The sequence below is a fragment of the Budorcas taxicolor genome, chromosome 15, assembly GCF_023091745.1.
Source record: "Budorcas taxicolor isolate Tak-1 chromosome 15, Takin1.1, whole genome shotgun sequence".
Lineage (NCBI taxonomy): Eukaryota > Metazoa > Chordata > Mammalia > Artiodactyla > Bovidae > Budorcas > Budorcas taxicolor.
This window is the reverse complement of record NC_068924.1, coordinates 35,686,095-35,699,362: the sequence shown is the minus strand read 5'-3', so window position 1 is coordinate 35,699,362 and position 13,268 is coordinate 35,686,095. Positions and strand designations below refer to the sequence as shown.

At 34.6% G+C, this 13,268-nt stretch overlaps 1 protein-coding gene across 3 annotated transcripts in view; it reads right to left on the bottom strand.

Moving 5' to 3' along the window:
* Positions 1-13,268, bottom strand: part of SOX6 (SRY-box transcription factor 6) — a 708,935-nt gene that overhangs the window by 282,891 nt on the left and 412,776 nt on the right. For all 3 annotated transcript variants that reach the window (XM_052652397.1, XM_052652398.1, XM_052652399.1), the window contains exon 5: positions 9,711-9,800. In XM_052652397.1, the coding sequence (XP_052508357.1) occupies positions 9,711-9,800 (90 nt within the window). The remainder of the gene's footprint in view (positions 1-9,710; positions 9,801-13,268) is intronic.

The following is a 13,268-nucleotide window of genomic DNA, read 5'->3' as shown; positions in this document are numbered from 1 at the left end:
TTTTAACAGATAAATGGATAAAGAAGATGGAGTATGTATATATGGGATTCCTTGATAGCTCAGATGATGAAGAATTCACCTGCAATGCAGGTGACTGCATTGCATTCAGGTGACTGAAACCATGGTTCAGTCCTTGGGTTAGGAAGATATCTTAGAGAAACGAATGGTTACCCACTCCAGTATCCTTCAAAATTCAGGTTTAAATTGAAGAAAGTAGGGAAAAACACTAGACCTATTAGATATGACCTAAATCAAATCCCTCATGATTATACACTGGAGATGACAAATAGATTCAAGAGATTAGGATCTAATCTAATTGGTAGACAGAATGCAGAAGAACTATGGACAGAGGTTCATAACATTGTACAGGAAGTGGTGACCAAAACCAAGGAAAAGAAATGCAAGAAGGCAAAGTGGTTGTCTGAGCCTTACAAATAGCTGAGAAAAGAAAGACAAAGGAGAAAGGAAGAGATATACCCAACTGAATGCAGAGTTCCAGAGAATAGCAAGGAGACATAAGAAAGCCTTCTTAAGTGAACAATGCAAAGAAAGATAGGAAAACAATAGAATGAGAAAGATCGGAGATCTCTTCAAGAAAACTAGAGATACCAAGGTTACATTTCAAGCAAAGTTATGCACAAAAAGGACAGAAATGGAAAGGACCTAACAGAAGCAGAAGAGATTAAGAAGAGGTGCCAAGAACAGAGAAAAACTGTACCAAAAAGGATCTTAATGACCCAGATAACCACAACACTCACTTAAAATCAGACATGCTAGAGTGTGAGGTCAAGTGGACCTAAAGGGAACATTACTACTAAAAAGCTAGTGGAGGTGATGGAATTCCAGCTGAGCTATTTAAAATCCTAAAAGATGATGCTGTTACAGTGTTGCAGTCAATATGACAGTGAATTTGGAAAACTCAGCAGTTGCCACTGGACTGGGAAAGGTCAGTGTTCATTCCAATCCCAAAGAAAGACAATGCCAAAGAATGTTCAAAAACTACCATATAGTTGTGCTCATTTTACCTGATACAATTTCTTTGGAAGGAATGATGCTAAAGCTGAAACTCCAGTACTCTGGCCACCTCATGCGAAGAGTTAACTCATTGGAAAAGACTCTGATGCTGGGAGGGATTGGGGGCAGGAGGAGAAGGGGATGACAGAGGATGAGACGGCTGGATGGCATCACTGACTCGATGGACATGAGTCTGAGTGAACTCCAGGGGTTGGTCATGGACAGGGAGGCCTGGCATGCTGTGATTCATGGGGTCACAAAGAGTCAGACACGACTGAGTGACTGAACTGAACTACCTGCTAGGAAGGGAATGCCCCAAATCCTTCAAGCTAGGCTTCAACAGTACATGAATCAAGAACTTTCAAATGTACAAGTTGGATTTAGAAAAGAACCAGAGATCAAATTGCCAGCATATATTGGATCATAGGAAAAGCAAGAGGATTCCAGAAAAAATATCTACTTCTGCTTCATTGACTACACTAAAGCCTTTGACTGTGGATCACAATCAACTGTGGAAAATTCTTAAAGAGATAGGAATACCAGACCACCTTACCTGTCTCCTGCGAAGCATGTACACAGATCAAGAAGCAAAGGTTAGAATCAGTGAATGTAGCCATGAAATTAAAAGATGCTTGCTCCTTGGAAGAAAAGCTATGACAAACTTAGGCAGTATATTAAAAAGCAGAGACATCACTTTGCCAACAAATGTCTGTTTAGTCAAAGCTATGTTTTTTTCAGTAGTCATGTATCAATGTGACAGCTAGATCATGAAGTCTGAGTGCCAAAGATTTGATGCTTTCAAACTGTGGTGCTGGAGAAGACTCCTGAGAGTCCTTTGGACTGTAACGAGATCAAACCAGTCAATCTGAAAGGAAATCAATCCTGAATATTCAGTATAAGGACTGATGCTAAAGCTGACACTCCAGTACTTTGGCTACATGATGCAAAGAGCTGATTCACTGGAAAAGACTGATGCTGGGAAAGGTAGAGGGCAGGAGAAGAAGCAGGTGACAGAGGATGAGATGGTTGGATGGCATCATGGACTCAATGAACATGAGTCTGAGCAACCACAGAAGAGAATGAAGGACAGGGAAGCCTGGCATGCTGCAGTCTATGGACTCAAAGAGTCACTGAGCGACTGAACTGATGCAGAGTACATCATGTGAAATGCCAGGCTGCATAACTCAAGCTGGAATGAAGATTTCTGGGAGAAATATCAACAATCTCAAATATGAAGATGATACCATTCTAACAGCAGAAAGAGCTTCTTGATGAAAGTTAAAGAGGAGAGTAAAAAAGTTATCTAAACACTCCAACATTCAAGAAAACTAAGATCATGGCATCTGGTCCCATCACCTCATGTCAAACAGATAGGGAAAAAATGGAAACAGTGACAGATTTTATCTTCTTAGGCTCCAAAATCACTGTGGATGGTAACTGCAGCCCAAAATTAAATGACACTTACTCTTTGGAAAAAAAGCCATGACAAACCTAGACAGCATATTAAAAAGCAGATCTTTGCCGACAGAAGTCTTTATCATCAAAGCTATGGGTTTTCCAGTAGTCAGGTTCAGATGTGAGAGCTGGACCATAAAGAAAGCTGAGCACCAAAGAACTGATACTTTCAAATTGTGCTGAAGAAGACTCTTGAAGAGTCTCTTGGTCTGCAAAGAGATCAAACCAGTCAATTCTAAAGAAAATCAACCCTGAATATTCATTGGAAGGACTGATGCTGAAGCTCCAATACTTTGTCCACCTGAGGCAAGTTCAGTTCAGTCACTCAGTCGTGTCTGACTCTTTGCAACCCCATGGACTGCAGCATTCCAGGCCTCCCTATCCATCACCAACTCCCAGAGTTTACTCAAACTCATCCCCACTGAGTTGATGATGCCATCCAATCATCTCATCCTCTGTCGTCCCCTTCTCCTCCTGCCTTCAATCTTTCCGAGCATCAGGGTCTTTTCCAATGAGTCAGCTCTTTGCATCAGGTGGCCAAAGTATTGGAGTTTCAGCCTCAACATCAGTCCTTCCAATGAATATTCAGGACCTGATGCAAAGAGCCTACTCATTGGAAAAGACCCTATGCTGGAAAAGGTTGAAGGCAAAAGGAGAAGGGCAGCAGAGAATGAGATGGTTAGATAACATCACTGACTTTGAGCAAACTCGGATATAGTGAAGGACAGAAGAACTTAGCATGCTGCAGTCCATGGGGTGGTAGAAAGTCAGACATGACTTAGTGACTGAACAAAACAAATCAATAATTACCTTAAATGTCATTGCACTAAATTCTCCAATCAAAAGGTATAGCATGGTAGATAAGATTCTAAAAAAAAGAAAAGAGCCTATAATATGCTGCCTACAATACTTTAGGGCAAAGGACACACAAAGAATATAAAAACAGATTCTCACTTGCTAAGATGTTATCTATTCAATAGTTTTACATAGCCATCTTCCACAGAAAAGGATATACTTTTCAATTACACAATTAACAAAGGTAGTAAGAATAAAGAAAAACACAAACTAATCTCATTTACAAATACAGATGCAAAAATAACAACTGTAATATAAGCAAATAAAAGTATGAAGTACATTAAAACAACACTATGCCATGACTAATCAGTGTTTATTTCATTATTTAATTTGAGAAACAAAAACCAATAAGATATATCATAAACTAAAATGCAATTTATCATAGAAACTCCTAATAAAATATAACTAGAATATTTTAATGATTAAAAATATATTAAATCAATAGTCAATATAATATTTAATGGTGAAATATTAAACAAACACAATTCCATGAACTAAAAACTAAATAAAATACTTGCTATTACCTGTTTTCCCTAATATTCTTGATATTCTAGGCATTATATTAAAAGAAGTGGTGAAAAAAAGGAACAAATAACTGCCCCAAAAGAGGAGAAAACACATCAGCTGAAATATGACTAGACCTAACAAGCTTGACAAAAAGGGAAGTTATAAAATGAGCCAGCAAAATTCAACATCATCCCTAAATATAGTAACAAAAAGAGAGTAGTATGAAAAATATAATATCCACAAATAAAAAATTAAATATTATAGAGGAAATATTAAAAGAATTGTGCTGAATCTATATATAAGAAACAAAACATTGTTCAGAAACATAAAAGAATTGATTGAATAAGTTATTTGGAATGGAAAGATTCAACATTAAAAAGATTTTAGCTACCCTATAGTTTTATAATCTTTTAAAAATCACTTTGCAATTTTAATTAACAACTTCTAAATCTAAGGCAAATTTTACAGAAGTATACAAGCACCTTAAAGAAAAATTTTGAATGAGGTCTTGCAATATTGTTCAAAAATACTATAAAGCTACAGTAATTAACACAGCCTAGCACTTTAAAAGTTTAGATAGAAAGATAAATGGAAAAGAGCTAAAAAATGAGAGTGGCTGCAAATATGCAATCTATATATAATAAAAGATGTTATTTCAAGTCAGATGGGATAACATGGGTTATTTAATAAGTGATGCAGAGATATTTTGTTAACTGCTTGAGGAAAAAAATTGAAATTATCCAACAAAATATATCCAAGAGGAATGAAAGGGTTAAGTGTATAAAAATATAGTCAAAGAATTGGAAGAAAATACAGTAGAATATAATTTTAGATTTGGAGAAACCTTTCTAAACAAACCCCAAACAGGAAAAAAAACAAAGAGCATTAAAACAGGGAGGGAAAGATTTGATGACAAAACCATACAGTAAGATGACAAAATACACAAATATGACAAAGAAAGGCTAGTACCATTAAAGAATCTTATGAAACTGTAAGAACTAAACTGCGATCCAAAAATCTGCAAGCAATAAATGCTGGAGAGGGTGTGGAGAAAAGGGAACCCTCCTACACTGTTGGTGGGAATGCAAACTAGTACAGCCACTATGGAGAACAGTGTGGAGATTCCTTAAAAAATTGCAAATAGAACTTCCTTATGACCCAGCAATCCCACTGCTGGGCATACACACCGAGGAAACCAGAATTGAAAGAGACACATGTACCCCAATGTTCATCGCAGCACTGTTTATAATAGCCAGGACTTGGAAACAACCTAGATGTCCATCAGCAGCTGAATGGATAAGAAAGCTGTGGTACATATACACAATGGAGTATTACTCAGCCGTTAAAAAGAATTCATTTGAATCAGTTCTGATGAGATGGATGAAACTGGAGCCGATTATACAGAGTGAAGTAAGCCAGAAAGAAAAACACCAATACAGTATACTAACACATATATATGGAATGTAGAAAGATGGCAATGACGACCCTGTATGCAAGACAGGAAAAAAAGATGCAGCTGTGTATAACGGACTTTTGGACTCAGAGGGAGAGGGAGAGGGAGAGGGTGGGATGATATGGGAGAATGGCATTCTATCATGTATACTATCATGTAAGAATTGAATCGCTAGTCTATGTCTGACGCAGGATACAGCATGCTTGGGGCTGGTGCATGGGGATGACCCACAGAGATGTTATGGGGAGGGAGGTGGGAGGGGGGTTCATGTTTGGGAACACATGTAAGAATTAAAGATTTTAAAATTAAAAAAAAAACTTAATACTAAAAAAATAAAATAAAATAAAATTTAAAAAAAAAAAAAAAAGAACAGATTCACTGAAGAGTGAAGGCAGGCACCACTATGGACTAAAGACAGAGAATACTATTTTTCTTCAGGAAAAATGATGACTGAGTGCTATACAGAGAGGCAAGTTTGAGAGTCATTTTAGCACAAATACGACCTAATGTATCCAAGCCATCAGAGAGGAAGAGTCCGTGTGATAACCATCCCCAGAGAAGAATCACTCATCACTCACTTATGTTGCACTCCTAGACTGGAGATCTGTGATGTAATCATAGAAGTGAGTTAAAGAAGCAGTGTACACCATCAGCAAAAAATATTTTAAATTCTTATTCAATGATGCTGCCTATAGCATATAGAATTTTTAATAAAGAGTAAAATATTTCCTTTTTAACTGCAAAGTAATAAATGATCTAAATGTAATCTTATATTTTCTTCAAAATGAGAAAATATCCCCCCACCTCTGTGTATCTAGTTATGACTTTCCAAGGTACATAGAAAAATAAAATGTTTTAAAATAAAACAAACAAACAAAAAAAAAAGAACTAAACAAATCCTTTAAAGGAAAAATGGGCAAACAACATAAACAGACCATTTACAAAGGAAGAGATATTTAATCCAAATGAATTTATGTAAAACTTCTCATTATCAATCAAAATCAAATGAATTCAAAATATATCAGCAACTATGTTATACTCCCCTATCAAACTGGCAAGGAATGTTTAAAATAATCATAGATGGCAAGGAAATACTTGCTAGTGAGAGCACAGAACCCTATATTCTATCTGAAGGGCTACATGGCAATATGAACTAAAAGTCTTTCTAAAAAGAACACATTCTTCAACCCAGTAATTTCACTTTTTCAGAATATATCTATATCCTAAGAAAATAATTACTAAATAACACTGAAAATACTAAAAATTTAGCCATGTTCAAGGTTTTCTTTATAATGACAAACAACAAAACCTTAAATATTGAATAACAGTCTCAGTCAAATTATAAGAACCTCACTTTATATCATATTTGCTGCAAATAAAAGTAATATTTTAGAAGACAACCTAATCATAGGGAAATTCAAAATATATCATTAAGTGGGAAAAGTAAATTACAAAAAATTGTAAAAGGATGATTCTAATTTTAAGGGAAAATAATTCTAAGGTATATGCACACATTAAAATAGAAAGGATATACACTATAATACAGGTAGAATTAGAGGACAATTATATTTTCCTTTAGGTGTGTTTCTTTTTATAATACATATGAATTTTATAATGAGGGAAAAATAATGAAATATATAAATACACATTGCTAAGATACACTAAACCATAGTAGTATGTTTTTCATTTCTTTTCCTTTTTTTTTTTTAAACTTATTTTGTGGCTGTACCGTATGGCAGGCAGGATCTTAGTTCCCCAAACAGGGATAGAACTCGACACCCTAGTAGTAGAGGAATGGAGGGCTAACCACTGAAACACCACGAAATTCCCCAGGTATGTTTTTCTTGGAGATGGTATTTAAATCACCCTAAATTTTTTGAATAGTTAGAACTAATTTTGGTGACTAATAACTGACGATCTCACCTACAATAAAAGTGTGTGTTGAGTTTCAGCAGTGGCTCAATCAAACTACTTGAATGCTATTTTAACTAAATTTTTTTTGTTTTTTTATCATATTTTTAGAATCTTTTCATATGATTATGCTGACAAAATATAAAGATGTAAAAACAGACACTGATGTAGAGTAAATCAAAATGAAAAACTTGGTAAGAAGCTTATTTTCTGTGCCCATAAAAACAGGGCAGCACACAAATGAAAGTACACATTTTACAAACAGAATCCAGAAAAACAAAAAGCTAAAGAATTTGAAAAGCCTGATTTTGCATGTTTCACTTTTGAGATTTTGACTACATAAAACTAGTACAGTTTTGCATTTTTGAATCAAAAATAAAGAAATATAGAAAGTGGGATTGGAAAGATAACCCAAATCATAAAAACTTGATGCTGAATCATAACATAATAAAATGTTAGCTTCCACTTTACTGAGAGAAAACAAGACCCCCATCATTCACGCTGGCAAAAGCTTGCCTTTGCATAAACCATTTCTGTACTCACTGTCATAAAACCAATGACTTTGGAAAGGGAAGAAAACAGAGAATGACGTGCAAAGTAGCACACACCATGTTATTGCAGCTGGATAAAGAATATGTCACTAATGACTTTCTACACGTCAGTTATAAATTGAGTTTCTTTTTTTTTTTTCCAAAATAGCAAATAGCCTTTATGAGTTCAAAACAGAAGCAGTGAAATTCAAAAGTACTACCCACTTTCCACTTGATTTTGATACTGCATTAGTTAATAGAATGTTATTAATTATTCTTTGGAAAAGATACTACTACCCTTTCTCTTCATTTGAGTTGAACATAACATGTCTGAATACTAGGCAATATTCTGTAATAAATTCAAAATAAAATTTTCATCAGGTAGTTATCACCAAATGTTCATCTTAAATGAGAAATTATCCATGGGAATATTCACCTGAAGTCATTAGATAAATTCAGAAAATGAATGTAATTAAGTTCTCAAATTGTCAGTTTAAGGGACAGAGTGATAGATAGAGCAATGACTATCTGTAAGGGGCAACCGAGAAAAATAACTGACGACAACAGAGTCTACCCACAATACCAAAAGCTACTTCAGTACTTCATACAGTACTTCATCTCCATAAAAGAATCAACAAGAAGGACTGGGCAAAAAGTATAGCTGCTTAACTGATAGAGCAGGTTAATTTTGTCATGGATTGGGACTGCCCACTTCTTCATTTGTTTCAAAATAATAATGCCAATCAATTATCTTTAAAATAAGGATGCTCATTCTCAGCCAGGTCAGAGATCATGAAATGTTAAGTTCTATGAAATCTATTTGAGATTAATTAACCTAAGATCCTATGGGCAGTTAATAACAACCACAACTTTCCCTCATGAGGGTTTTCTTAAGTGCAAGCCGTTTTAAAAGCTTTACTTATACTAATTCTCTTAACGAGCCTTGGTAGGTACTTCTGTTGTGTGTGCTCAGTCGTGTCTGACTCTTTGTGACCCCATAGATTGTAGACCACCAGGCTCCTCTATCCATAGAATTTTCCAAGCAAGAACAGTGGAGTAGGTTGTCATTTCCTCCACCAGGGTATTCCTCATCCAAGGACTGAACCTGCATCTCCAGCATCTCCTGCACTGGCAGGTGTATTCTTTAGCACTGCACCACTTGGGAAGCCCAAGTACTTTTACTATCCTAATTTTAGATACAAGGAATTCCAAACATTGAAACCTTCAGTGACTTGCCCCAAGTCACTCATCTAGTAAGTGACAGAGCCAGAATTTGAACAGGGAACCAGGCTTCAGAATCCAGTCATAAATATAAATAGCACATTCTATAAACTCCTTTGTTACAGTTACTACAGTTGATCATTTTTGACCAGAAAAAAATTCAAATTAGTGATTTGGATTCATCAATTAAGCTACTATAAATTCAAAAGGAATGACTAAAATTTTCTTTATTTAATTTGTTCATTTTTGACATAACATTTTTTTCATAATTTTTTGTTCAGCAAATGAAACTACGGGCTTCCCTGGTAGCTCAGCTGGTAAAAAATCTGCCTGCAATGCAGGAGACCCTGGTTCAATCCCTGGGTCAGGAAGATTCCTGGAGGAGGGTATGACAACCCATTCCAATATTCTTGCCTGGAGAACCCCAGAGAACAGAAGAGCCTGGCGGGCAAAGAGTCAGACACAACTGAGTGACTAAGCACAGCACAGCTAAAGCTACTGTTTTCCTTCTGTGCCAAGGAGGAAACTAATGAAGTAGTTTGTCTTATAAGTTATATGTTTATAGACTATAAAAAGGGAAATTTTTCATTCTATAAACATTACAAAAAAATAAAAGTTTAGGAACACACTATATATTTACCCTCTCAAATATAAATAAATATTAGAGGTAAGAATTTAATGTTGGGGTACAGAAGATAAGCAGATGTATTGTGTTACAAAATAACATTTCTATATTGATATGTTTGATATTTTGTATACTGTACCTTTAATTTCTCCAAGAAGTTCACTGGTATTTAATCTTTCCATTTTTTCCTTCCAATCTTTTGAAAGTAGTTTCTCCATGCAGGAGGAATCTATTAAAATAAAAAAGTAAGTATTAAAAATATTATACATGTTTTAGATAAGTATTAAAATATTACAAATATAGAAGTCTATGGAGTTAATGGAGAAATTCTATCATTCAAAAACAACAAAGATTTTGTTGTTGTTGCCACTTTAACCCTAGGATATAGACAAGTATATTATTCTATCTATTATAAAATACTACAACTAAACATTTTTTGCTGTAAAATTATTTACAATATTCCCAGGAGAAAAAAAGACATGCTCAATAATCTTATCTTGTTATTATAATTTTAGCTAATTAATATTCAGCCAGCATTTATCATTTCTTTAGACTAATAGGACAGAACAAGGAGCTTTTTTCTACAAGCTTAACTTTAGATATTATTTCTTTTAATTCAGGTGATTTTTTTTTTAAGTTCAAGCAAAATTTGTGTGCTATTCAAGGAAGAATGGCAAATTTTCAAGTGAGAAGAGAATAATCAACCTGTAACTCCTTGTTCCTTAAAAAAGAAATACACAGATGGCAACTTTTGTAAAATACCCATTTACAGTAAAATGCAAAGAAAATAAACTCAAGATATTCTCTGTCTCCCAGTAATAAAAACAGTTAAAACCTTTATATAAAAAGAGATGCGTGATCTTTTCAAGAAGACCCTTGTTTAAATGCTATTTGACCTACTGCATTCCTAAACAGCATACTAGATTTTGGAAGTTATTACACTTATTTCTATAAGATTCAAAAAACTTACAGAAGTTTACATTTTAGAGTGTTCTAATAATTAGCAAATTTTTATCAATAAGTTATTTTTTCTCTGATCAGGTAGATTTGAAACTAGAGCTACTGCTTATAACTACTTATATGCATCTTTTAAGTCTCAAATTTTAATAAACAACCCACGTTTCCAAAAGGGAAAGCAGATTTAAATACTCAATCCTTAGTGCAAAGCATACTCCCATTATATTTTAACATTCCAAGTGTCAAAATTCTGATAACCTCTTTAAAATTACATTTAAAATACTTATTTCAACTCCGAATGTTTTTTCTCTCCCATATCAGTACCTATCTCTTTAGCATTTTCCCTTTCATTTTTTCTCCAACTTCTAAATCCTCCTTGAATTTTTCAGAATGACAGTAAGGTTAAGATGGAGCTAAAGGATTTCAGAAACTTGATAAGCTTAGGCAAAGACAGCGAGCCCCTGGGTAAGAGACGAGAAGACCACTGCATGGTTAGAACATATTGGTGAAAACAATTATCATTTGTCTATGACATGATCAATCAATCAAGGAATGGATGGAATCCAGATCAGTGTGTTGGGAAACGGCTGATGAAGAACTAGCTATCACAGGAGCCAAAGTTCTTTCTAAATAGAAGTCAGCTTGATTCTATTAAGTGAACTCCTTGCTTCTTCCCTTCTTTCCTTTCCTCCTTTTCTTCCAGACTTTCCTATTAATTATTTTCTTTTAAACAAATGATATACCACTTATTTCTTCCCTTCTTTCCTTTCCTCCTTTTCTTCCAGGCTTTCCTATTAATTACTTTCTTTTAAACAAATGATATATCACTTTGATTAAAAATTGGATTCTGAGTGATCTGCCAATAGGGTCTCTATGCATATGCATATGTTCAGTTTGCATTTAATTTCCAAAATATTCTCTTGGATTTTAATTCAGAAACAAGGTGTATGCTTTGTTCTGTACATATTTTGTTTCTAGGCGAAAGTCAAAGAAAAGATAATGTTAGGTGTGAGGGTTAAGAAGGAAATCTTCAAAGTCATGGCTATCAGAGATTCAGTTCAGTTCAGTCACTCAGTTGTGTCCGACTCTTTGCGAACCCATGAATCGCAGCACGCCAGGCCTCCCTGTCCGTCACCATCTCCCGGAGTTCACTCAAACTCATGTCCATCGAGTTGGTGATGCCATCCAGTCATCTCATCCCCTGTCATCCCCTTCTCCTCCACTCCCCAATCCCTCCCAGCAGCAGGGTCTTTTCCAATAAGTCAACTCTTTGCATGAGGTGGCCAAAGTACTGGAGTTTCAGCTTTAGCATCAGTCCTTCCAATGAACACCCAAGACTGATCTCCTTTAGAATGGACTGGTTGGATCTCCTTGCAGTCCAAGGGACTCGCAAGAGTCTTCTCCAACACCACAGTTCAAAAGCATCAATTCTTCGGCATTCAGCTTTCTTCACAGTCCAACTCTCACATCCATACATGACCACTGGAAAAACCATAGCCTTGACTAGACGGACCTTTGTTGGCAAAGTAATGTCTCTGCTTTTTGCTATCAGAGATTACTTTTTCTCAAATCAGGTTTAAATTTCTGGATATAACATTAGGTCATGTATAAGAATAATCAACAAAATGTCTTCAACTTCCTCTCCTACTCAGTTTTGTTACTTAAAAAAAAAAACTTTTTAATATATATTACAATATCACACTAAACTGATAATCACTGACATGAATACTAAAGCATAACTTGTTTGGTTAAAATTTGAGTTGAGTCAACATATTATAATGATCAAGACAAAATTCCAATTTACTAGTAATGATCAAAAATTCAGAGCAAGTTCATGAACTTGGATTAGGTATACACTAAATGTAAAATGGCTAAAATATATTTCTCATTTCTATTAATAGACCTGAAATCTTTCAGAGCTCCAGGAAAAGAATGCTAAAATTTCATAGGAGATAACAGAATTATATGGACAACATGAACATATATTTCAAATATTTATCAAATATGTTTGAAGACACAGCTTTATATAAGAGCTAGTCATTAATTAAATGGTTAATAAATTAAAAACATTTCACATTTCTATTAGAAAATTAATCCTCACCATAATGCTGAGTTAATCTAGCTATATAAATTCTCATTTCAGTAGAAGAAACTGAAAGGAAAAAAATAAAGCAGTCTTTGCATATCTATATTTATAGCTCATGAAAATATTTAGTAACGATCACTGATTGTCTTTATCTCCAGGGCAATAAAAGTCACAACATACCACTTTTTCAACATTCAAAACTGTGAGAAAATCTCTTGAAAAACAAGTTTCTCACCTAAAATCTATTTGCCAGCCCTCTAAAGACATACATACACAATAAGTACTCAGCACACTCCATAATGTAATGTAAAACAAGTAAGGTGAGGGAAGAAAGTCCAGAAGATGCAGGTTGTTATTAAAAACTACATAGGCAGAGGATACTACTGCCTCTACCAAGATGTTTCTGACTTAAAATGAGGACATATATAATAGATAAAACTAAATGAAATCTATATTTTCAAATTTACTATTCAAAATAATATCCAGGTAAGGCCAAAAATAAAAAATCAAGTATTCATCCTCTTTCTGCCACATACTTTAACTATATTACTAGGACTCTAGCTTTACAGAGGCAGTTCATCAGATCAGACTTTGCCCCTTTCTGACCATGAAATCAAAGAGGTCAAAATAAGTAAAGAAGTCCAGTTTGCATTA